The sequence below is a fragment of the Oncorhynchus tshawytscha genome, linkage group LG05, assembly GCF_018296145.1.
Source record: "Oncorhynchus tshawytscha isolate Ot180627B linkage group LG05, Otsh_v2.0, whole genome shotgun sequence".
Classification (NCBI taxonomy): Eukaryota; Metazoa; Chordata; class Actinopteri; order Salmoniformes; family Salmonidae; genus Oncorhynchus; species Oncorhynchus tshawytscha.
The window spans coordinates 50,032,010-50,055,400 of NC_056433.1; the positions used below are offsets into that span (position 1 = coordinate 50,032,010).

Sequence of the window (23,391 nt, forward strand, 5' to 3'; positions counted from 1 at the left end):
ATTATTTCTTTGGCCGCCTCTCCTTCCAGTTCTCTGCTGCCAATGACTGGAACGAACTACAAAAATCTCTGAAACTGGAAACACTTATCTCCCTCACTAGCTTTAAGCACCAGCTGTCAGAGCAGCTCACAGATTACTGCATCTGTACATAGCCCATCTATAATTTAGCCCAAACAACTACCTCTTTCCCTACTGTATTTATTTTATTTTATTGATTTATTTAGCTCCTTTGCACCCCATTATTTTTATTTCTACTTTGCACATTCTTCCACTGCAAATCTACCATTCCAGTGTTTTGCTTGCTATATTGTATTTACTTTGCCACCATGGCCTTTTTTTTTGCCTTTACCTCCCTTATCTCACCTCATTTGCTCACATCGTATATAGACTTGTTTCTACTGTATTATTGACTGTATGTTTGTTTTACTCCATGTGTAACTCTGTGTTGTTGTATGTGTCGAACTGCTTTGCTTTATCTTGGCCAGGTCGCAATTGTAAATGAGAACTTGTTCTCAACTTGCCTACCTGGTTAAATAAAGCTGAAATAAAATACAAAAATATTTTTGTAGTTTCTTATTCAACACCCCGTCCAGCTGGTGGCGGTAATGCCCCATTAACATTGGATTCCAACTGCCGTTAACCCCCATGGAAGAAGAAGTACGTCATCGTCACGAAAGGGGGGCTGGCAGATGCCTTTTCGAAACAACAATAACCTGTTGTCGCTCAGGTACGACCCTTTTCTTTTCACAAACATATATATTTTTTACATTGGTTAATAGTCAATTGCCACGAATTCAGACTGTGGAATCTTTAATTTGTTCATCTTTGCTAGCTAACTTTAGCTTAGTAGCTAGCTAACTTCTATAGCTAACGTTAGCTAAACAGCGCGTTATGCAAGTTGGCCAGCCGTTGTATTTATATGTTGGGTAAATACAGAACTCGTGTGACTCAGGTATCTAACGTTTGGCTTAGCTTGTTAACGTTATCATGCTATAGTTGACATGGAGAGCTTCTAGCTATATCAACTAGCCATTGGTAGCCGATGACATGTTTACATTTTAGCAGATGCTCTTATCGAGACCGACTTACAGCAATGAGTGGATCTATTTTTGTACCGTTTCGTACTGGTCCCCCGTGGGACTCGAACCCACAACCCTGGCATTGCAAGTTCCATGCTCTACCAACTGAGCCACAAAGACCGTGACGTTGCAGGTGCCTAACTATGGGCGCATTCGTAAATTCACTCTGGCTATCTTCTTCGATTTCAGAGCACTCTCGTCTGTGTGCGAGAGCGCAGAATAACTGATGAATTTACGAACGCTCAACACTCGTTGAATATGGCCGGTGTCAGTAAACGTCGGCAAAAAGGTGTAATTAAATGGTTGCCAACTGCAGAGTTAATCACCAACGCTCTGAATAACATGAAAACAGCCTAATCCGCTCTACTAGGACGAGTAAAATAGTTAGTGAGGTGTTCTCTCATTTGTGTCTGGAAGTAGCAAGCAAACCTCGCCAACGTTAGGCAGTTAGTTTGGGTGCTTGACTGCGGTTGAGGTCAGAACGATCGGATCAACCCTACTCCTAGCTTGCTAGCTACATCCAGACAAATGTGAGAACACTTCACTCTGACCATTTTACTCGCCCTAGCAGTGCTGGTTGGGCTGGTTTCGTGTTATCCAGAGCGTTGGCGACTAACTGCGCAGCTGGCAACATTTCTATTATGCCTTTTTGCCGTTTACTGACACCAGCCATAATTAACTGGTGTTGAGCGTCCGTAAATGCATCACTTATTCTGCGCTCTGGCACACCCAAATGAGTGTTCTGAAATCGGAGAAGATAGCCATATTAGCCCTATTGTTCGTAAATTCACTATGGAGTGCCAGAGAGCGCTTGTAAACTCTGAGAGTTTCGCACTCTGAACGCTCTGGCCGAGGAGTAGGGTTGATCAGAGTGTTCTGACCTCACAACGGCAGTCAAGCACCCAAGCTAACAAGCCAAAGTGGTTAGAGCGTTGGGCCAAAATCAAATCAAACTTTATTTGCCACATGCGCCGAATACAACAAGTGTAGACTTTACCTTGAAATGCTTACTTACAAGCCCTTAACCAACAGTGCAGTTCAAGAAGAAGAAAATATTTACTAAGTCGGCTAAAATAAAAACAAGAATAATAAAAAGTAACACAATAAGAAAAACGATACTATATACAGGGGGCACCGGTACCGAGGGGGGTACAGCCTAGTTGAGGTAATCTGTACATGTAGGTGGGGGTGAAGTGACTCATCATATGTAAGAACCAAACAGTGAGTAGCAGCAGTGTACAAAAGGGGGAGGGTCATCAATGTAATTTGTCCTGTGGCGATTTTATGAATTGTTCAGCAGTCTTATGGCTTGGGGGTAGAAGCTGTTGAGAAGCCTTTTGGTTCTAGACTTGGCGCTCCGGTACCGCTTGCCGTGCGGTAGAAGAGAAAACTGTCTAACTTGGGTGACTGGAGTCTGACAATTTTATGGGTTTTCCTTTGACAAATTTATGGTGAGACAGCGTAGCCTAGTGGTTAGAGTGTTGGACTAGTAACCGAAAGGTTGCAAGATTGAGTCCCCGAGCTGACAAGGTACAAATTTGTCGTCAGGGGCAGTCATTGATTATAAGAATTTGTTCTTAACCGACTTGCCTGGTAAAATAAAAAAATATATAGGTCCTGGATGGCAGGAAACTTGGCCCCAGTGATGTACTGGGTGGTTCAGAGGAAAGCCCATAACTATTCGCCGAGCAGTTGCAATACCAGGCGGTGACATAACCGGTCAGGATGTTCTTGATGTAGAAATCTTTGAGGATCTGGGGACCCATGCCAAATCTTTTCAGTCTCCCGAGGGGGGAAAAGGTTTTGTCGTGCCCTCTTTATGACTGTCTTGGTATGTTTGTACTAGAGGTCGATTTAATTATGGGCCGAGTTCAAGTTTTCATAACAATCTGTATTTTTGAGAGCCGATTTGCCAATTTTTAAATGTATATATTTATTTATACCTTTATTTAACAAGGCAAGTCAGTTAAGAATACATTCTTATTTTCAATGACGGCCTAGGAACGGTGGGCTAACTGCCTCGTTCAGGGGCAGAACGACAGATTTTCACCTTGTCAGCTCGGGGGATCCAATCTTGCAACCTTACATTTAACTAGTCCAACGCAATAACGACCTGCCTCTCTCTCGTTGCTCTCCACAAGGAGACTGCCTGTTACGCGAATGCAGTAAGCCAAGGTAAGTTGCTAGCTAGCATTAAACTTATCTTATAAAAAACAATCAATCATAATCACTAGTTAACTACACATGGTTGATGATCTTATCTAGCGTGTCCTGCATTGCATATAATCTGACTGAGCATACAAGTATCTAAGTATCTGACTGAGCGGTGGTATGCAGAAGCAGGCGCGTAAACATTAACTCAAACAGCACTTTTGTGCGTTTTGCCAGCAGCTCTTCGTTGTGTGTCAAGCATTGCGCTGTTTATGACTTCAAGCCTATCAACTCCTGAGATGAGGCTGGTGTAACCGAAGTGAAATGGCTAGCTAGTTAGCGCGCGCTAATAGCGTTTCAAACGTCACTCGCTCTGAGCCTTCTAGTAGTTGTTCCCCTTGCTCTACATGGGTAATGCTGCTTCGATGGTGGCTGTTGTCGTTGTGTTGCTGGTTCGAGCCCAGGGTGGAGCGAGGAGAGGGACGGAAGCTATACTGTTACACTGGCAATACTAAAGTGCCTATAAGAACATCCAATAGTCAAAGCTTAATGAAATACAAATGGTATAGAGGGAAATAGTCCTATAATTCCTATAATAACTACAACCTAAAACTTCTTACCTGGGAATATTGAAGACTCATGTTAAAAGGAACCACCAGTTTTCATATGTTCTCATGTTCTGAGCAAGAAACTGAAACGTTAGCTTTCTTACATAGCACATATTGCACATATTGCACTTTTACTTTCTTTTCCAACACTTTGTTTTTGCATTATTTAAACCAAATTGAACATGTTTTATTATTTATTTGAGGCTAAATTGATTTTTATTATATTAAGTTAAAATAAATGTTCATTCAGTATTGTTGTAATTGCCATTATTACAAATACATTTAAAAAAATTGTCAGATTAATCGGTATTGGCTTAGTTGGTCCTCCAATAATTTCAAGTCCTGCCACATCTGACGAGCGTCAGAGCCGGTGTAGTAGGATTCAATTTTAATCCTGTATTGACGCTTTTCTTGATTGATGGTATGTCTGAGGGCATAGTGGGATTTCTTATAAGCGTCCGGATTAGTCTCCCACTCCTTGAAAGTGGCTGCTCTAGCATTTAGCTCAATGCGGATGCTGCATGTAATCCATGGCTTCTGGTTAGAATATGTACGTACAGTCACTGTGAGGACGACGTCATCGATGCACTTATTGATGAAGCCGATGACTGAGGTGGTGTGTTCCGCAATGCCATTGGATGAATCCCACAACACATTCCAGTCTGTGCTAGCAAAACAGTCCTGTAGTGTAGCACCCACGTCATCTGACCACTTCCGTATTGAGCGGGTTACTGGTACTTCCTGCTTTAGTTTATGCTTGTAAGCAGGAATCATGAGGATAGAATTATGGTCAGATTTGGAGGTCGGGGAAGAGCTTTCTATGCATCTCTGTTTGTGGAGTAAAGGTGGTCTAGGATCCCCCCGGTTACACAAAATTTGGTAAAACTGATTTAAGTTTGCCTGCATTTAAGTCCCCGGCCACAAGGAGCGCCGCTTCTTGGTGAGCATTTTCTTCTTTGCTTATGTCCTTATAGAGTTGGTTGAGAGCGGTCTTAGTGCCAGCTTCGTTTTGTGGTGGTAAATAGACGGCTACGAATAATACAGATGAGAACTCTCTTGGTAGATAATGTGGTCTGCAGCTTATCATAAGGTACTCTACCTCAGGCGAGCAATACCTCGAGACTTCTTTAATATTAGATATCGCGCACCAGCTGTTATTGACAAAAAAGACACACACCCCCACCCCGCGTCTTACCAGCGGTAGCGTCTCTGTTTTGCTGGTGCATGAAAAATCCCGCTAGCTCTATGTTGTCCGTATCTTCGTTCAGCCACGTCTCAGTGAAACATAAGATGTTACAGTTTTTAATGTCCCTTTGGTAGGATAATCTTAATAATAGGTCATCAATTTCATTTTCCAATGATTGCACGTTAACAAGAAGCATGGAAGGCATTGGGAGTTTACGCGCTCGCCTCCGGATTCTCAGAAGGATCCCCGATCTGCGTCCCCTTTTCCGGCGTCTTCATGCAAAAAGTGTGGATCTGGGCCTGTTCCAATGAAAGCAGGATATCCTTCCAATCGTACCCGTTAACCTCTAGTGACACCCCATCCCTTCTATTTACCACCACAAAACGAAGTTGTCATCATCTGACACTAATTAGCATAACGCAACGGACATAAATATTACTAGAAAATATTCCTATTCATGAAAATCCCAAGTGAAATATATTGAGACACAGCTTAGCCCTTTTATTAATCACCCTGTCATCTCAGATTTTCAAAATATGCTTTACAGCCAAAGCTAGACAAGCATTTGTGTAAGTTTATCGATAGCCTAAGCAGGTAACTTGGTCACGGAAATCAGAAAAGCAATCAAATTAAATCGTTTACCTTTTGAGCTTCGGATGTTTTCACTCACGAGACTCCCAGTTAGATAGCAAATGTTCCTTTTTTCCCAAAAATATTATTTTTGTAGGCGAGGTTTGTTCTTCACGTTTGGCTGAGAAATCGCCCGGAGATTGCAGTCACGAAAACGGTGAAAAATATTACAAATTAGCTCCATAATATCGACAGAAACATGGCAAACGTTGTTTATAATCAATCCTCAAGGTGTTTTTCAAATATCTATTCGATAATATATCCATCGGGACAATTCGTTTTTCAGTAGGACCGATTGGAGTAATGGCTACCTCTGTATTTTACACGAGCATCAGGTGATCACTTGCGCAATGTAGCCGCCTACGGGTATTCTTCAACATAAATGCGTAAAACTACGTCACAATGCTGTAGAGAAAGAGTAATCTGGTTGATAGCCCATTCACTGCTCAATAGGGACACATTGGTACGCAGCGCTTTCAAAACATGAGGCACTTCCGGATTGGATTATTCTCAGGCTTTCACCTGCAACATCAGTTCTGTTATACTCATAGACAATATTTGTACAGTTTTGGAAACTTTAGAGTGTTTTCTATCCTAAGCTGTCAATATATGCATATTCCAGCATCTTGTCCTGACAAAATATCCCGTTTACTACGGGAACGTTTTTTTCCGAAAAATGAAAATACTGCCCCCTAGTCACAAAAGGTTAAAGGAAAAAGTTTCTTCCAGTCCGCGGTGAGTACTTGCTTTTCTGATGTCCAGAAGTTATTTTCGGTCATAAGAGACAGTAGCAGCAACATTATGTAGACAATACTTTAAAAAGAAGTTACACAAAACAAAAAAAAGAAATAACAAAATAGCACAATTGGTTGGGAGAATGTGAAACGTCAGCCATGTTCTTCGGCGTCATTTTTCCATTTTTGGGAAAGGTTGCTGGATCGAATCCCCGAACTGACAAGGTAAAAATATGTTGTTCTGCCCCTGAGCAAGGCAGTTAACCCACTGTTCCCCGGGCACCGAAGACGTTGATGTCCATTTAAGGCATTCCCCCCAGCACCTCTCTGATTGAGGTTAAATGCAAAAGACACATTTCAGGTGAATACATTGTTGGACAACTGACTAGGTATCCCCCTTTCCTTTTCCCTAAGTTGGCTAGCTTGCTAGCTTGCTACTAGGGGTGCATTCGTAAATTCACACTGGCTATCTATTACGATTTCAGAGCATTTTTGTCTGTGTCAATTCGATGGTGAGTCAACTTGCCACCTAGTTTGGTTTATGATAGAATGGCTCTATGTATAGTTAGGTTGTTCGTCGAAAACATAATGTCAAAATAATACATTGATTCTGTCAGCTGAAGAATAGGCCTAGTCTTAGGGATGCCGAAGAAGTTCCAGGGTGAGAACTCCAAGGCAGTCACTGCCAAGGCTCGCAAGGCAGAGGCCAAAGCAGTGGAAGACGCCCGCAAGAAGAAGGAGCTGGAGGATGCACTATGGCAGGAGAACGACAAACATGTCCTGAAGAAAGAACAGAGGAAGGTGAGGCCTTTCGCACTCCGTTTCCTATTCTCACACAGGGTCAAATAGTCTGCAGTAGTATTATATTGGGCTATATCACGATCCAGTATCTGGCTATGTATGTACAGACACCACACTCTAGAATCTACTGAATGTTGAAGTGGGCCTGATCATTTAGGCTTGACTTTAAATGTCCCCTCTCTGAACCTGCAGGATGACAAGGAGAAAAAGCGCCTTGAGGCCCTGGAGCGAAAGAAGGAGAACCAGCGGCTCTTAGATGAGGAGGCTGCAAAGATTAAGGGCAAGGCCAAGGAGGCTGCTGCTGCTGCTGTGGTGGCAGGCAAAGTGACTCGGGCCCAGATTGAGGAGATGCTGCATGTCGAGCAGCAGCTACAACAGCAGGAGCAACCCAAAGAGAAAGGCAATGACCTCACCAATATACCTTCAATCATTAACCAGGCTCTCTTTCCTCTCCGGGTTCTGTTGTATTCTTATGGTCTTCCTCTCCTATGTTTGTGTCCACAGAGAAGAGCCACCTGGAGACGCCCCTGGAGGAGAACGTGAATCGCATCATTCCTGAGGAAGGTGTTGTGGAGGCTAGAACCATAGAGGATGCCATTGCCATGCTCAGGTACAGAGTACTGTATACAGGCATAACCTCTCCATATATGCTTTTGTAGGGGGTAACAATGTTAAGATTACAGGCGAGAACCAGGGGAGCATTTCCATTGGTTACCATACCGTTATCAACCAAGTGGGTTTGGTGTGCCTTCAGAAAGTATTAACAATCCTTGGCTTTTTTTCACATATTGTTGTTAGTCTAAATTTAAAATGTATTGGATTTAGATTTTATGTCACTGATCTACACACAATACCCCATCAGGTCGAAGTGGAATTGTGTTTTTTGAAATGTTTACAAATGAATTAAAAATGAAAATCTGAAATGTCTTGAGTCAATACGTATTCAACCCTTTTGTTATGGCAAGTCTAAGTAAGTTCAGGAGTAAAAATGTGTTTAATAAGTCACAATTTGCATGGACTCACTGTATGCAATAATAGTGTTTGTAATTATTTTTAAATGACAACCCAATCTCTATACCCCACACACACAATTATCTGTAAGGTCCCTCAGTCGAGCAATGAATTTCAAGCACAGATTCAACCACAAAGAACATGGAGGTTTTCCAATGTTTCGCAAAGAAGGGCACCTATTGGTAGTTGACATTTAATATCTCTTTGAGAAAGGTGATGTTATTAATTACACTTTGGATGGTGTATCAATACACCCAGTCACTACAAAGATACAGGCACCATTCCTAACTCGGTTGCCGGAGAGGAAGGATACCGCTCAGGGATTTCACCATGAGGCCAATGGTGATTTTAAAACCATTAGTTTAATGGCTGTGATGGGAGGTAATTGACGATGAATTAACATTGTAGTTACTCCACAACACTAACCCACATGAAAGCGTGAAAAGACGTAAACCTGTACAGATTACCAAATATTCCAAAACATGCATCCTGTTTGCAATAAGGCACTAAAGAAATTCACTTTTTGTCCTGAATACAAAGTGTTTTGATTGGGTAAAATCCATATTTTTGTGGTGGCTGCATCATGGGTATACTTGTTATTGGCAAGGGAGTTTTTCAGGATAAAAAGAAATGGAATAGAGCTAAGCACATGCAAATCCTATAGGAAAACCTGGTTCAGTCTGCTTTCTAACAGACATTTGGAGACAAATTCACCTTTTCAGCAGGACAATTACTTAAAACCCAAGGCCAAATATACACTGCAGTTGCTTACCAAGACGACATTGAATGTTCTTGAGTGGCCTAGTTACAGTTTTGACTTAAATTGGCTTGGAAGTCTATGGAAAGACTTAAATGTCTGTCTAGCAATGATCAACAACCAACTTGACAGAGCTTGAACCATTTTTTAAAAGAATAATGGGCAAATGTTTTGAAATCCAGCTGTGCAAAGCTCTTAGACTTTCTTCCACTTTGACGGAGTATTTGTAGATTGTTAACAAAAAATGTAAATGGAATCCATTTTAATCCTACTTTGTAACACAACAAAATGTGGAAAAAGTCAACGGGTGTGAATACTTTCTGAAGGCACTGTATAACATCAGTTCCTTCTCATACTCTAGGCTATATAAAAGAAGATGAAGCAGGTATCATAAGTATGAGGGTCCATAGAGTAGCTAACGTAAGAGAAGTCGAGATAATTTCGCCTAATTTCAACCCGTCCTCTTGTGTGTTTCTTTCCCAGCACGGCTGAAGAGCTCGACCGCCACCCAGAGCGCAGGGTGAAGGCAGCGTTCGCCGCGTTCGAGGATCTGAACATGCCCCTTCTTAAAAAAGAGAACCCCAACATGCGGCTGTCGCAGCTCAAGCAACAGCTGAAAAAGGAGTGGATGAAGTCGCCAGAGAACCCCCTGAACCAGCGCTTTGCCAACTACAACACAAAGTGAACCAACTCCAGCAGCAGCTAAAAAAAAACTGTTTACCTATGCACATTGGACCTTACAATGGAAGATGCCCCCAACCTATAATTATTCCCCCATTTATGAATGTGTTGCTGGAAAAGCTGCATTCATTCCCTAGGAAGGACCTCCGATGCAAGGAATCACCTTGGGACTTCCGCTTGTTTCGTTCCGATTTGGAAAAGCAAACTCCCAACCAATGTTCCTGATGATTTTATTTTACTGTACATGTCCACTTGTGAAGCATCTCGGCAGTTTATGGATTTTATTCCCACTGTCAGTTTTTGGCACTTATGTTGAAAAGGGATTAAAGTAATTTATTTCAGTTCACAATACACTAACATATCTAATTCTTTCTGAGAATGAGACTACAGGTATGTGATCTGCACTCTTGCCTATCGTAATCGCCTCCATTAACCCCCCGATGATGATAATAATAACCCACGTAAGAAAATATCATGACCAGAGCCAGTTGTTGACTTGTTATGAACTGCCATTTTGGGCACCATTGGAAATGACCACCCCTTTCCCTATGATAGTGTATTGTGGCACCTGTTCCCCATCCTAACAAGGCCTTATTAGGTGCACCCACTCAATACATCAATACTGTTGTTGCTAATCCTGGTATCATGCAATATTAGGTCTGAATCCTGCATCTGCTTTCAGGTTACATTGAATTGTATGGAGATTGTTATTGCTTTTTTGTAAGTGAAATTTGAAAAGACTACAAAAAAATATTTCAAATCTCAAATTCATGTAAATCTAAACACCCCCACCCCAAAAAAACTGTAATGCGGGTTTACGTACCATTTTCTCACCTTCATGTTTGAGCGTTTATGTAGAAAGGCCGTCTCATTTATTGAAAGCATACAGCTCACCACATCTCTTGTCAGTCGTGTTTTAGGAGCTGCAGCTCAGAAGTGTCTCCTAACGCCCACCACTTCTGTTTCAACAGCACAATCATTTAGGGTTTTTAAAATTCACTGCATTTTGATCTACATTCATTTCGCCACTTAAATAGACTTTCAGGCGTGTGCATATGCCTTACATTAGTGCTCGTTTTCAGCCAGGTTTCTGTCTGAAGAGGATACTGAAAGTGTTTAGCTGTGTTCTGGTTCTCTGTCCTTCTCCCAAAGTGCAGACAGGCATTTACTGCACTGCTGGAGCTAGAAACAAGTCATCTGTACGCGACTAAACTCTGATTTGAAGTGCACACATGTTCACTCCCTTTCATAGATTTAAAATGAATAGACGAGTGTAAGGAATACTTGCACAAATCCAGTGCTTTTAAACACAATGGAGTCAACAAGTGCACACTTACAGTAAAAAGGAAGGGAATTGGAATTCATCCATGTGACTCATCTTTTGTTCCCAGTGGTTCCTGAATTTGACTCTCATGCTATGCCACTGGATGACACTCAGCAGACTACACTCACATCCTCATCCATTTCGTTAATTGCTGATCTATAAGATATCTTATCAATTTTATATTTATAAAGGTGGAATCGGCTGTTGGCATTTATACAAGAATACAGTATTGTTGTAGCCATGCCTTTTACTCTGCTACAATACTGTTATAGATGCCAATACCAGACAGGTGTAAGAAGTTACTGTGGAATATATATATATATATATATATAAATATATAGTCAAAACCCTCTTATCCAAGTAAATCTGCATAGGTAGTGTTTCTTTTTAGTTCAAATGAAAGTTGTAACTGAGAGGACGACCAATAAATCTCATTACCATATTTGCTGTTAAATCAACTGTCTTTTTGTTTTTTAATTTATGCCACATATTACAATTCACTTGAACACGATATACACTGACCTTTTGAAGCACGGCAAATATTTATTTGGCTTATGACAGTGTCCTGTGCTGCGTTTCTTTACAATGTTTTTTTAAAGCACAGCAACATTCAAACAGTAGCCTGCTGACCAAGCACGCAGTGGTCTTTGTAACTTTGCCTGCCACCAGTTTGAAAGAGCGTAACAGGAAAGAGCGTATGCAGGCCATGGAAGAACTGGGACATTTTCAGCTTCCAGTAATTGTGTACAGATCGTTGCGACATGGAGCTGTGCATTATCATGCTGAAACATGAGGCGATGGCGGCAGATGACTGGCACGAAGTCTGGCCCTGATGATCTTGTCACTTTATCTCTGTGCATTCAAATTGCCATCGATAAAATGCAACTGTGTTCGTTGTCCGTAGCTTATGCCGGCCCATACCATAACCCCACCTCCACCATGGGGTACTCGGTTCACGACGTTGACATCAAACCGCTCACCCACACGATACCATACATGTGGTCTGCGGTTGTGAGGCCGGTTAGACATACTGCCAAATTCTCTAAAACGACATTGGAGGCAGCTTATGGTAGAGCAATGAACATTAAATTCTCTTGCAACAGCTCTGGTGGACATTCCTGCAGTCAGCATGCCAATTGCACTCTCCCCCAAAACTTGAGACATCTGTGGCATTGTGTTGTGTGACAAAAGTGCACATTTTAGAGTGGTCTTTTGTTGTCCCCAGCACAATGTCATATGCCACATCTTTTAGAGAAATAAGCTTTTTTGTGCATATGGAACATTACATTTTTTTTTATTTCAGCTCATGAAACATGGGATCAACACTTTACATGTTGCATTTATATTTTTGTTCAGTTTATATGATTGTTCATTCAAATGTCAAAACTCCACATGTTTTTGAACCTTCAGAGTTGCTCTTGGTTGGTGAGAGACAATGCCTGGTATCCAATGTGATTAAGCCCTCAACTATAGTAAATAAGTACATAAAGCGTAATATAAAACGTTTAATAAGCCTATAGGTTTAATTATGTATACATAGGTAAATGGCCCAATGACCACATTAAGCACTGTGTATGTTGTCAAATGCATTATTAAATCCAATGTTTTATGATTACTTGCTATGGCGAAAGCCAATGTCACTTTTGGACAATGGGCTGATGCAAGTGCTATAATTTATGACAACTGTATATACGATAGACACTTAATAGCTGTATATAATAACTGTTTATAATAGCTGTGTGTAGGCTATTGTTCTCTAGAACAATGCCAGGCAGCGAGTGCTGGGTATGGGAACCTTTCACCACAAAAATGTAGAAGTGTCCCAAGCACCCCTTAAAATGGGGAAGTTGGTTTGGAGCAGAAAGCTTGGATTGCTATTACAAACCTAAAATCTTCCCCTGTTTATGATTCAAGAATGAATGACAAACCTGTGTGTCAGGAGGATATATAACATACATTGAGAACAACAAGTCAGTTGTCTAGTGTGTGACAGATTTGATGTGATGTATTATGCTCAGGTGATCTCGCTCACGTGCAGATTAAAGAAACTTTGGCCCCTGCTCAGTTTGTCTTTATGATTCCACGCATATTATTTCCGTCAACTCTTTCTCAAGCGTATTGGAGAAGAAGACCCAAGGTCCTACACGAGACCTTTTTCTCCAATGCGTTTTTTAAAGGAGAGAGGATGCAAGGAAAGATGAACGAGAAAGAGGCTTTGTATGTTCCTTGTGGCGGAGGAGATAAGAGGCTCTGTGTAGGCTTTTGAACGACGAAACATCAATGACAAGTTTCTCTGACCCCTAATTGACCATTCTGCTTTGAAAGCACCGACCGACTCCCCATACAGCCAACTGTTCTTTTAGCTATCTATGGGCCTGCTTTGAGTCCATTTATGTATGTGTGAAGTGTGAATTGGTCCTTATTGCTTAGATCTGATGTCACATCATTTTCTGTATCCCGCACAGACCCAATGCTTTGTCCCCCATTGCATTTGCATGCCAGGCCTTTAATAAGCCCAGCAGCTGCCCTTTCTTCAGTTTGAATCCTAATGATCACTTTCAAAGGAAAGCGGCCCCATCTCAAGTGTTGAGCACTAGGAAGTCTGCTGTCTGGCTCCCACTTCAAAAGCCTTTTGAGCGGTGCCCTGCCCCAGCACTAGCCAAGATCACCTCCAAGTTGTGCGTGGCTTTCTACAAGGAGAGTGAGAGAAACGTATCTGAAGGAATAAGGTAAGAGTCTCTGGGCTACGGGGGTCTAGTCAGTTATTTCTCATGCTTTGGGTCGATAGAGCAGAGAAAAGTAATAAATGGGAGATTTTTTCTCCCTAAAGAGTCATACATTTGTTAAGCAAGCAAAGAGAGGGTCTGGTAGTTGTTCAGTTTAAATGCACAATATTGTGAACTGCATTTAACCAGTTCCTTGTGGAGTTTCTTGACTATTATGTAGTCGTTTGATAAATTAGGCTAGGTTTCTTGTCCCGGGGGCAAGTATCTGCGGTGCATTAGGACACTGTTAGATGGAAATGTAAAATCAATTGAATAATATGGGATTCTAATAAGTTTCTAAAATAAATAGTACTGTGGATGTTTTACCGTCACCACATTCTGCAAGCTCAGTTGGAAAATACACAAGGCTAAATAATGACAAAGGTTAGCGTACACACAAAGGTTTTTTTATATAGTGTATTCAACATTGATAACCCAGTTATGGTTGACAATATAGGTTTATATATGTCCTTAGTCCCTACATCCGTAGCAATGGTGATATCCCTGTTTGAGGATGATTCCTATCAGAGGGGCTCATCTGGTTTTGACAGGAGCTCTCCAGTCTCACTTTGGGAGACAGTTATACACAGGTCTCCTAAAAATGTTTTATCTGTTAGAAGTTCTATGTTTGACTTGGATCTTTGTTAGCTTTTGCTGTAAAATGTAGAGCATGTTGTTCCCTTAAAATGATGTTTTATTGATCAGATACTTCACAGCTTTTAAGAGGGAGTAGTGTCAATGTCTTTTGTATAGTATTCCTTCATGTTTCCTCTGCTTTCTTACAGATTATTTTTGTGTGAACCCAACGCTCTTTTAGCTGGATGACTGTAATACACCATGAATATGGATGCAGCAACCGGAATAACCTGAGGAAATAGGTTATTAATAATATTATGGACTGAATCTTGTTTTTTTTCTTCAAAAAATGATCAACAATGCATTGGCTATTGCACATGGTTTATACCAACATAAGCAGTTGGGTTGAAACATTTTCATTTGAATCTGGATTCCTTCCTAGCAAAGTCTTTGCAGTTCATCAATGTAAACAGTGTTACAAGTGATAAGATTTTCCCATTAAGTTCATGTTCAACTAACTTGCCAGCATCACCGTTTTTTCTAAATTCATAAAATTATTAAACAATACTTAGTTAACTAACAAAAACTAAATGTTGATTAAAAAGACAGTTAAAAACAACAAAATATGTATAAAATATACAACATGTACAGGAAACATTAAGTTAAGCTGCCATCGGATTCTGGGGCACCCCCCAAGTCGGTGCTACACATTGGTAGTACGGAGGAGTAGCTAGCCAGCTACTTACAGAGTCCATAAGGAGAGGCTGAGGACGCCGGGGACAGCGAGCTGTGGTAAAGGCTCCGGAAAAGTCTCGGACTGACTCTGATATGACCACCGACCTCCCTTGCTGTGACCAAAATGCTCCCTCCATCCCTTCACCGCTCAGACTGTTCAACCTCCATTCTTGCCTCAACTCCCTGACTTTTTGATCTTCTTGTATCTTGTTTTGTTCATTGAAATTTGGTTCCTTGTATGTGTTACTGCAATTCAGCTTTTAGCTGCCATAGTACACAGGAAATTAAATAAATAATTGTCATCATCATCATACATTATGAGGCTGGTTCTGGTCAAACCCACCAATGCAACACGTCGGCTCGATTCAACAGGAGACGCTTGCAACGACCAAGACCCGGATCACTGCAACTCTCGAGGGCAGTCTCTACCAGACAAAGCCCCTGAGGTCATGCAGTATCGCTACTCTGGAACTGCCCTCCAGCCCCAAATGTCAATACCAGAGCAGAGCAATAACAGCATTTCCACTTCTCCGCCACAGGCTACTCCAAATGGAGTCGCTCCACCACGGAAATCTCCACCATTAAAAACTACACTGTCAAAACTGAGCAATCAAGATCTCCTGCTCTTTTGTAGCCAGGTGGGTGGTACTCTTGAACTGCAGCGTGAAAGCCCACTGTTGGCTGAGTGGCATGGGACCACGGTGGGACGTCCTGATGCGGACTGTGGCTCTGTTTGCTATTCTCCTAGTACAAAACATGGATCAGAGGTGGCCGGTTTCCAGCCACAATCAAAGCAGGGCTTCTTGAAGGACTGCCTCTCCACATTCTCCAAGAAGGGAACTCCTCCTTCTCTACAGTATACCCACTCCTATCCTCAAAACTCCCTGGTGTCATCGTCATCCCGGTTTTTCAGGCAGAAACCAAGTCAAGAGGATCCCTCAACAGGGACTGTCAATCCCGAGAAGGATAATTTCACATCCCGATGCAGAGGAGAAGACGGGCTGAAGGAGTATAATCCATGGCAGCAGCAGACTCATAATCATTTCAAGATTAAAGAGCATAACCTACCACCAGTCTCGACTACTGAAAAAACAGAGCCTTCGCTCAATATACCTCTGAATGGCAATGAGTCAAGTAAAGTTAGGCAGCTCTTGGTTTTGTCTCAATCTCAGGACCAACAGAAACTTCCCTTAGATACACAACACCAATGGATGCTAGGAAACGGTTTGCCTAGCTGCTGTGCCAATGAGTGTGGAGTGCATTGTAGAAGCCAACAACCTTACTTAAACCAGCAACTACAGCAACACCCTCAAAGGCAGCATTGTTGTGACCATCTTAGCATTCTAAAATGCCATCAGTGTTCTCTCTACCCATCCAGCAGCAGCCCACGAGTGAAGAATTCATTCCCGGCTACTAGCGACAAAAGCAGTGTTCACTCCTCTTCCAGTAGCCAGCGGTGGCCGGGGAACCATCAACTAGAGGGAGAAGGGCAACGACAAGGGGAGCAACAGGTACATCCTCATACCAAAAAGGTTGGCCATGTTGGTTCAACGCCTTCCCTGTCCAAGAGCAGTAGCCCACCTCCCGACACAGTTGTGACAAGCGCTAAATACAATGGGGATGTTGGGAGACCCCTGAGCAGCTTAGGAGCTTCGCCACCCAACCTTTCAGAGCTGGACTCAGCAAGACAAGAGCCCCTCCAGACTCTCCACAGGTCCGTCCTGGAGGAGGTGTTCTCCAAAGGCCTCAGTGAGGACAATAGTAAGGGCAACAGCGAGGGAGGAGGAGACGCGCCACAGAAGAGGACTAAGGACATTGGCTACAGATTGGGCCAGCGTAGAGCGCTATTTGGAAAGCGCAAACAGCTGAGCGACTATGCCTTGATTTTCGGGATGTTTGGGATTGTTGTCATGGTGACGGAGACGGAACTGTCCTGGGGGGTTTACACGAAGGTAAGAAATGTCTCTATTGCAGTGGATTGACCCGTCATAATGTCATGCAGAATTAGAGGTCTACCATGAATACGAGGCCTAGAGTAATGGTAAGACAAGACATTTTAAAAGAAGGGATCTTAATTGTCTATCCTCTCTGCAGGAATCATCATACTCATTTGCTCTGAAATGCCTCGTCAGCCTTTCAACTGCTGTATTGCTCGGCCTCATTGTGATGTACCATGCACGGGAAATACAGGTGATATGCCACCATCACCATTAATATTACAGTTGTCCCCTTGCTCTCTTTTCCCCCCACATCTAAATCTCCTTGTTTGCCCTCCTATCCTTACACCTACACACGCAGCTCTTCATGGTGGACAATGCAGCTGACGACTGGAGGATTGCTATGACATATGAGCGGATCTTCCTGGTTGTGCTGGAGCTGCTGGTCTGTGCCATCCACCCCATCCCGGGCCAGTACATCTTCACCTGGACAGCCCGTCTGGCCTTCACCTACCCACACTCATTGACCAATGCCGACGTGGACCTCGTCCTCTCCATCCCCATGTTCCTCAGGCTCTACCTAATCGGTCGTGTCATGCTGCTGCACAGCAAGCTTTTCACGGACGCCTCGTCGCGCAGCATCGGCGCCCTCAACAAGATCAACTTCAACACGCGGTTCGTCATGAAGACCCTCATGACCATCTGCCCCGGCACGGTGCTGCTGGTCTTCAGCGTCTCTTGTTGGATCATCGCGGCGTGGACGGTGCGTGTATGTGAGAGGTACAGGCCCCAGACACAGTAGGCATTCCATCAACACTGTATCACTACTACCCAGTACATTTCTCAGTGAAGAAGATCCTTATGTAAGATTAATGCCTCTTGATTGGGGTTAGCTCAAGATGTTATGGACTTCTACTATGCCTCTTTGCTTGATATATAATGAAACATACACAAATGTATGGAATAGAGTATATGTTATACTGTAAAAAAAAGAAATACGTGTTTATTATAATACATATATATTTCTTGTTCCTCCAGGTATCATGACACACAGGAAGTGACTAATAACTTCCTTGGGGCCATGTGGCTCATCTCTATCACCTTTCTCTCCATTGGTTATGGAGACATGGTCCCTCACACTTACTGTGGAAAGGGTGTGTGTCTGCTGACTGGAATCATGGTATGTTTCCTATGCATCCGCAAGTGTCAAAAGAGATCTATGACATTCAGGATGAGGCAGCTCTAAGGTGTTAAGTTTGAATTTCTCAGAGTAAAAACTCAACGGACACTATGAAAACTTAACCAAGTTTAACCAAGACAAAAACCTTTTCACACAAACACTGATATTTAACCCTTCCTCCTAGGCCGAGTCTCCTCTGACACGTCTGTACAAACATTGTATCTTTACTGCTAGGCAGGGCACTAAGTGATACGGGCCATAAACTTTTCTATCTCCCTTAATGTGACCTGACCTGACCTCGACCTCCATCACTAATCCATGGCTCTCTCCCCTTATCAATGCCTGCCACTTTCCCTACATTCAGTACATTCCAAGCTTAATTGCACACACCATATACCTTCCTCCTACAGATAAGCATTAACTTCTGGTGTAGACCCTCTAAACCTAAACACTCAATATGATACCTGATAGTTAACCCTATCCCAAGTTTAGGAGTTAGTACCCAGAACCAGATCAGTGTAATCCGAGAAGGGGTTTGTAGTTGGATGAACTATGGTGATAATACACTGGCAACAGCAACAAAACAAACAAATTATAATAATACGTACATGTGTTATTATATTGAATAAATAATATCTAATGAGATATAGACAACACTTTTCCCCATGAAAAAGTATTACTGCCTTTGTCTTTTCTCCCCAGGGGGCTGGCTGCACTGCCCTGGTGGTTGCTGTAGTTGCCAGGAAGTCCGAGTTGACCAGAGCTGAGAAGCATGTTCACAACTTTATGATGGACACTCAGCTCTATAAACGAGTAAGTGGACATTAGAGGTCTTCATGGCTCCAGAATGTTGGGCCTGACCCGAACTGAACCCGTGGATTTATGACCCTAACCTGATACGTATCGGATAATCAAAATGTTTTATGAGGAGACATTATAAATAAAGACAATGCCCCCCAATCAGCAACCCAGTAAGCAAAATGTTGTCGGACATTGAAGCCACTTTAGTTTTCAGTTCTAAGTGAAAGTTTAAAAGATGTATTTTAAGACATTATCAAGGTGTCTTTTTACAGATGTTGAAAAGACTACTCTGCCGGACCTCCTATTGACATCTAGTTTTAGTTGAAAAGACGTCTATTTTGGTTGTTGCTTCTACAGCAAAAAATCAAAGAAAACATTATGCCAAGTTATTATGTCCCAATAAAATAGCAAAATGGGGCAAAATGGAGATTAAAGTATCAATTACTCATGATTGTTTCTGTCACTTATGTCAGACTTTTCAAAAGCTTCAGAAATGGCAGTAATCATGTTTGAAGTTTACCGACACAACCAAAATAATATTTTAACTACAACAACATTCTCAGTAACAGTTACAGCAACTGAACCCTTGCAAAGTACACCGAGTATAATTCTAATGAGCTCTGCCCCCAAACAAGGACAGTCTTTAAAATCTGGACCAGTCATAGACTAGTATTATTGGGCAAATCAAGGCTGGTCCAGACAAGACAAAATCTGTGATGGTCACAGACTTGACAAAAGTGATCCGCTCAAACACGCCCAAAGCCAGGGTGGATGGACCAAATGTCAACCAATAATAAACGTCAATAGATGTCCTGCATCAATCGGTGCTCACTGGGTTTGGCTGTCATGTCATTAACTGTAGGCCTGGATCATAATCATGACATTTGAAATGTACAGAATTTTGTGGAAGAAATATTTTATATTTATGAAAAATAGAACACAAATATATCCTGTGTTCAAATGGCACATTGTGTTAGCTAATCCAAGTTTATCATTTTAAAAGGCTAATTGATCATTAGAAAAGCCTTTTGCAATTATGTTAGCACAGCTAAAAACTGTAGTGTTTTAATTAAAGAAGCAACAAAAAAAACTGTCCTTCTTTACACTAGTTGAGTATCTGGAGCATCAGCATTTGTGGGTTCGAGTACAGGCTCAAAATGGCCAGAAACAAATAACTTTCTTCGGAAACTCATTAGTCTATTCTTGTTCTGAGAAATGAAGGCTATTCCATGCGAGAAATTGCCAAGAAACTGAAGATCTGGTACAACACTGGGTACTACTCCCTTCACAGAACAGCACAAACTGGCTCTAACCAGAATAGAAAAAGGAGTGGGAGGCCCCGGTGCACAACTGAGCAAGAGGACAAGTACATTGAGAAACAGACGCTTCACAAGTTCTCAATTGGCAGCTTAATTTAATAGTACTCGCAAAACACCCGTCTCAACATCAACAGTGAAGAGGCGACTCTGGGATGCTGGCCTTCTAGGCAGAGTTGCAAAGAAAAAGCCATATCTCTGACTGGCCAGTAAAAAGAAAAGATTAAGATGGGCAAATAACAGACACTGGACAGAGATATGGCCTTTTCTTTAAAAGGTTTATTGCCGACAAAGCGCGATCAGCTTGAATCCCGGCCCAAGTCCCATGCTACGGGCTAGATACCATCATAGGACTGTACCAAAACATTTATGTTTTCTGGAATGTTCCCTACAGGTGAAAAACACAGCTGCCAATGTACTCAGAGAGACATGGCTTATCTACAAACACACCAAGTTAGTCAAGAAGATCGATCACGCCAGGGTACGCAAACATCAGCGCAAATTTCTGCAAGCCATTCACCAGTAAGTAGTGTGCCTTTTCAAACCATTGTTAAATAAATAGTTGATGTGCGTATATCTGTGAGTATGTTATGCAGCCCAACTTACCCCTTACCTTTGCCCTCCATAACTCACTTCCACTTCACTTTCCCCTAGACTGCGCAGAGTCAAACTGGAACAGATGAAACTCACCGACCAGGCTAACACACTTGTGGATCTAGCCAAGGTGCACCTTTCATCCTCTTCATTATCATCATATTTAATTTATATATTTCTTTCTAAACACCGATCACAAGTTTGACACTGTTTTTGCGCCACAGACTCAGAACATGATGTACGACCTGGTGTCTGACCTACAGCTGCGCAGCGAGGAGCTGGATAGGAGGATTGGTAGTTTGGATGACAAACTGGACTCCATCCTAGTCAATCTGCAGGCCCTACCCAGCCTGCTCTCCCAAGCGGTCACACAGCAGCACAAGGACTTCCTGGATGGCTTGGCCCTCCGTGTACGGAAAGCCTCGTCGGAATCGGAGCTTCACTGGGTTCCCGCTAGGTGCCAACGGTCCCTTTCCACTGCACCACAGACCATACCTTACAGCTGACAGCCTAGCCACATTGCCACGATTGTGACCTTAAATGGATTTATTTAATTGTGTATTTCATACTACCCCAGGGACAGGGGCATTCTATCCTCTGACAATGCATTTGAGCATGGTTATATCTCTCCAGCCCCAACCCTCAGCTGTTTACTAAAAGAAGTAGCGGGCGGCCGGTTTGTTGTTTTCAAAATCCTGGATTGCCAGTCTGTGTACCTGGGCCATTCTTGAATAGCGGTGGAATTTAGGCATGGCATTTTAGAAAAAAAAGTTACTTTTTTGTGCAGTCCCCCCAAAAAGGGAAAAATGCTAGTCTTAATAAAATCCCATTACACCATCGTGCTAGGGTGGCTAATGCTGTTCCCGTATTAGCCACCCTAACTATTTCCCGCTACGTTACCTGCGTTGGGACACCAAAGACCAGACGACATAATTTGGCAAAACTTGGGGCTCTCTCATTAAGTTCTAAACGATGCTTCATATTTATACCCCCTGTGACGCGTCTGGGTTTCCCCTTTTGTCTGTGGTGTAACCGCCTGCATTATAGCTGTCGAGTCAGTGAGCTGCTTTTGTAGTAGTCATGAAACCACACCCGCTTTAGAAGTTTAGAACGAGAAACTGCAGGCTATATAGAAATAATGACAATTACATTTAAAATGATTTATCAGACTAAATCGGTGTACATTACATCACACATTCCAGTGTTTGAATTTATAACAGTTACATGGAATTTCTACTCAGTTCATTCCATGGCAATGTCCGCGATAGATAACGTCAAGAGCCGCTTGTAGATTTGACATGTCTAACATTACACATCTGACACCGCCTAAACAAAAGCAATGAAAAGCCACATATGCATTTGTCAGGTAAATGTGGGTTACTGCTGATTTGATTTCATCTTGGCCTAAGAGAGTACCAAGAGTCATAATACCTAGTGGTCAAACAGGGAAATGGTTCCAATTGTTTTTTCCACCATTACATTTTCCCCATAGTTGATTTGAGAAACACTTCAAATTAGGGTTGTGTTCCATGCAGGCTTACCCTGGCGTAACATTTTGATTACCATGTAAATCTCTCTAGGACAAGGTGACAATATATTCGCCTGTATTTACCTCCCCAAAATTAAAAGCTAATTAGCTGCTAATGTGGCTATTATAAAGAACTACAAATGCCATAATGATCTGGACGAGACTGCCGAATTGAGGCAAAGGTAAGAATCTCTGGATTAACTATGTAATGTTTGCTAAATGTAGTAATGAATAAATAGGCTAAATTTCTTAAAATTGACAATCTGTAAACTCTCTTGTGCAAGTTTTACATTGGACAATACCTGCTTGCAGGGATTTGTAGTTTGCATGGGAAAAATTCATGTTGGTAAAACAATTGGAACCATTTTCCTATTAGACCACTAGGTTTTGTGGGTATTCTGACACACTGTGGGGCTCTATTATGGCCAGGAGTCAATGCGATTGCATGTCAGAAATATACCTTTTAAAGGCGCATGTGTTCCTGCATTCACAGAACCGCATCACAGAGGTATAATAAGAACATTCTGCGTTCATGGTAGATGCTGCATATGTCCGCTCAATCGCAAACTACCTGTAAATGGCACATTGTCGACAAAGCGCGATTGGATTAAATCCCAGCCTAAATTTTCCATATAATTTTTTTGTTTTACTATAAAGTAGTCAAACATGTTTTTTTGAAGACCACATTTATTGAAAAGACAATCAAAAGAAATCTAAAGAAATTAGAAACAATCCTTAGTAAAGAAAAAATATATATAAATTACAAGCAATCTACATCTCTGCAACAAAAAACAAAAACATTTCCAGAGAAGAATCTTACTGAGGGTTAGGAGATTAGATTTTGTGGCAACAATCTACACACAAACAAAGACATAGAAAATTGTAATAAAATGTTAACCAACAGGCTTGGTTTTGCATTCAGTTAGGTATTAACTTTATTATAATTCTCTATACGTAACAAATACACACATTTCCCTGAGGAAACAATTCCACTGGA

At 42.0% G+C, this 23,391-nt stretch overlaps 2 protein-coding genes across 3 annotated transcripts; both read left to right on the forward strand.

The window, feature by feature from the left end:
- Positions 1–614: 614 nt before the first annotated feature.
- On the forward strand, positions 615–11,404 carry LOC112250761 (coiled-coil domain-containing protein 124). Of its 2 annotated transcripts, none has more exons than XM_024421171.2 (5): positions 615–727; positions 7,006–7,189; positions 7,382–7,589; positions 7,694–7,799; positions 9,441–11,404. In XM_024421171.2, exons 2-5 carry the CDS (start codon positions 7,031–7,033, stop codon positions 9,640–9,642), a joined length of 675 nt encoding a protein of 224 aa, XP_024276939.1. In that variant the 5' UTR covers positions 615–727; positions 7,006–7,030; the 3' UTR covers positions 9,643–11,404. The 2 variants fall into 2 exon arrangements, with proteins under 2 accessions (XP_024276939.1, XP_042177973.1); XM_042322039.1 differs by lacking the exon at positions 615–727 and adding an exon at positions 6,398–6,749.
- Positions 11,405–16,061: 4,657 nt separating this feature from the next.
- LOC112251790 (small conductance calcium-activated potassium channel protein 1-like) lies at positions 16,062–21,537 on the forward strand. The gene is made up of 8 exons (XM_024422728.1): positions 16,062–16,990; positions 17,133–17,228; positions 17,337–17,755; positions 18,014–18,155; positions 18,858–18,968; positions 20,667–20,794; positions 20,927–20,996; positions 21,091–21,537. Exons 1-8 carry the CDS (start codon positions 16,250–16,252, stop codon positions 21,370–21,372), a joined length of 1,989 nt encoding a protein of 662 aa, XP_024278496.1. The 5' UTR covers positions 16,062–16,249; the 3' UTR covers positions 21,373–21,537.
- Positions 21,538–23,391: the final 1,854 nt, after the last annotated feature.

Bases quoted from the DNA above. Each gene is read 5' to 3' on its own strand.
- LOC112250761 (XM_024421171.2), top strand. From the start codon at position 7,031: ATGCCGAAGAAGTTCCAGGGTGAGAACTCCAAGGCAGTCACTGCCAAG. The intron at 7,190-7,381 runs GTGAGGCCTTTC...CTGAACCTGCAG, and splicing joins TGAAGAAAGAACAGAGGAAG to GATGACAAGGAGAAAAAGCG. The intron at 7,590-7,693 runs GCAATGACCTCA...TTGTGTCCACAG, and splicing joins GGAGCAACCCAAAGAGAAAG to AGAAGAGCCACCTGGAGACG.
- LOC112251790 (XM_024422728.1), top strand. From the start codon at position 16,250: ATGCTAGGAAACGGTTTGCCTAGCTGCTGTGCCAATGAGTGTGGAGTG. The intron at 17,229-17,336 runs GTGATATGCCAC...CTACACACGCAG, and splicing joins ACCATGCACGGGAAATACAG to CTCTTCATGGTGGACAATGC. The intron at 18,969-20,666 runs GTAAGTGGACAT...TGTTCCCTACAG, and splicing joins ACACTCAGCTCTATAAACGA to GTGAAAAACACAGCTGCCAA.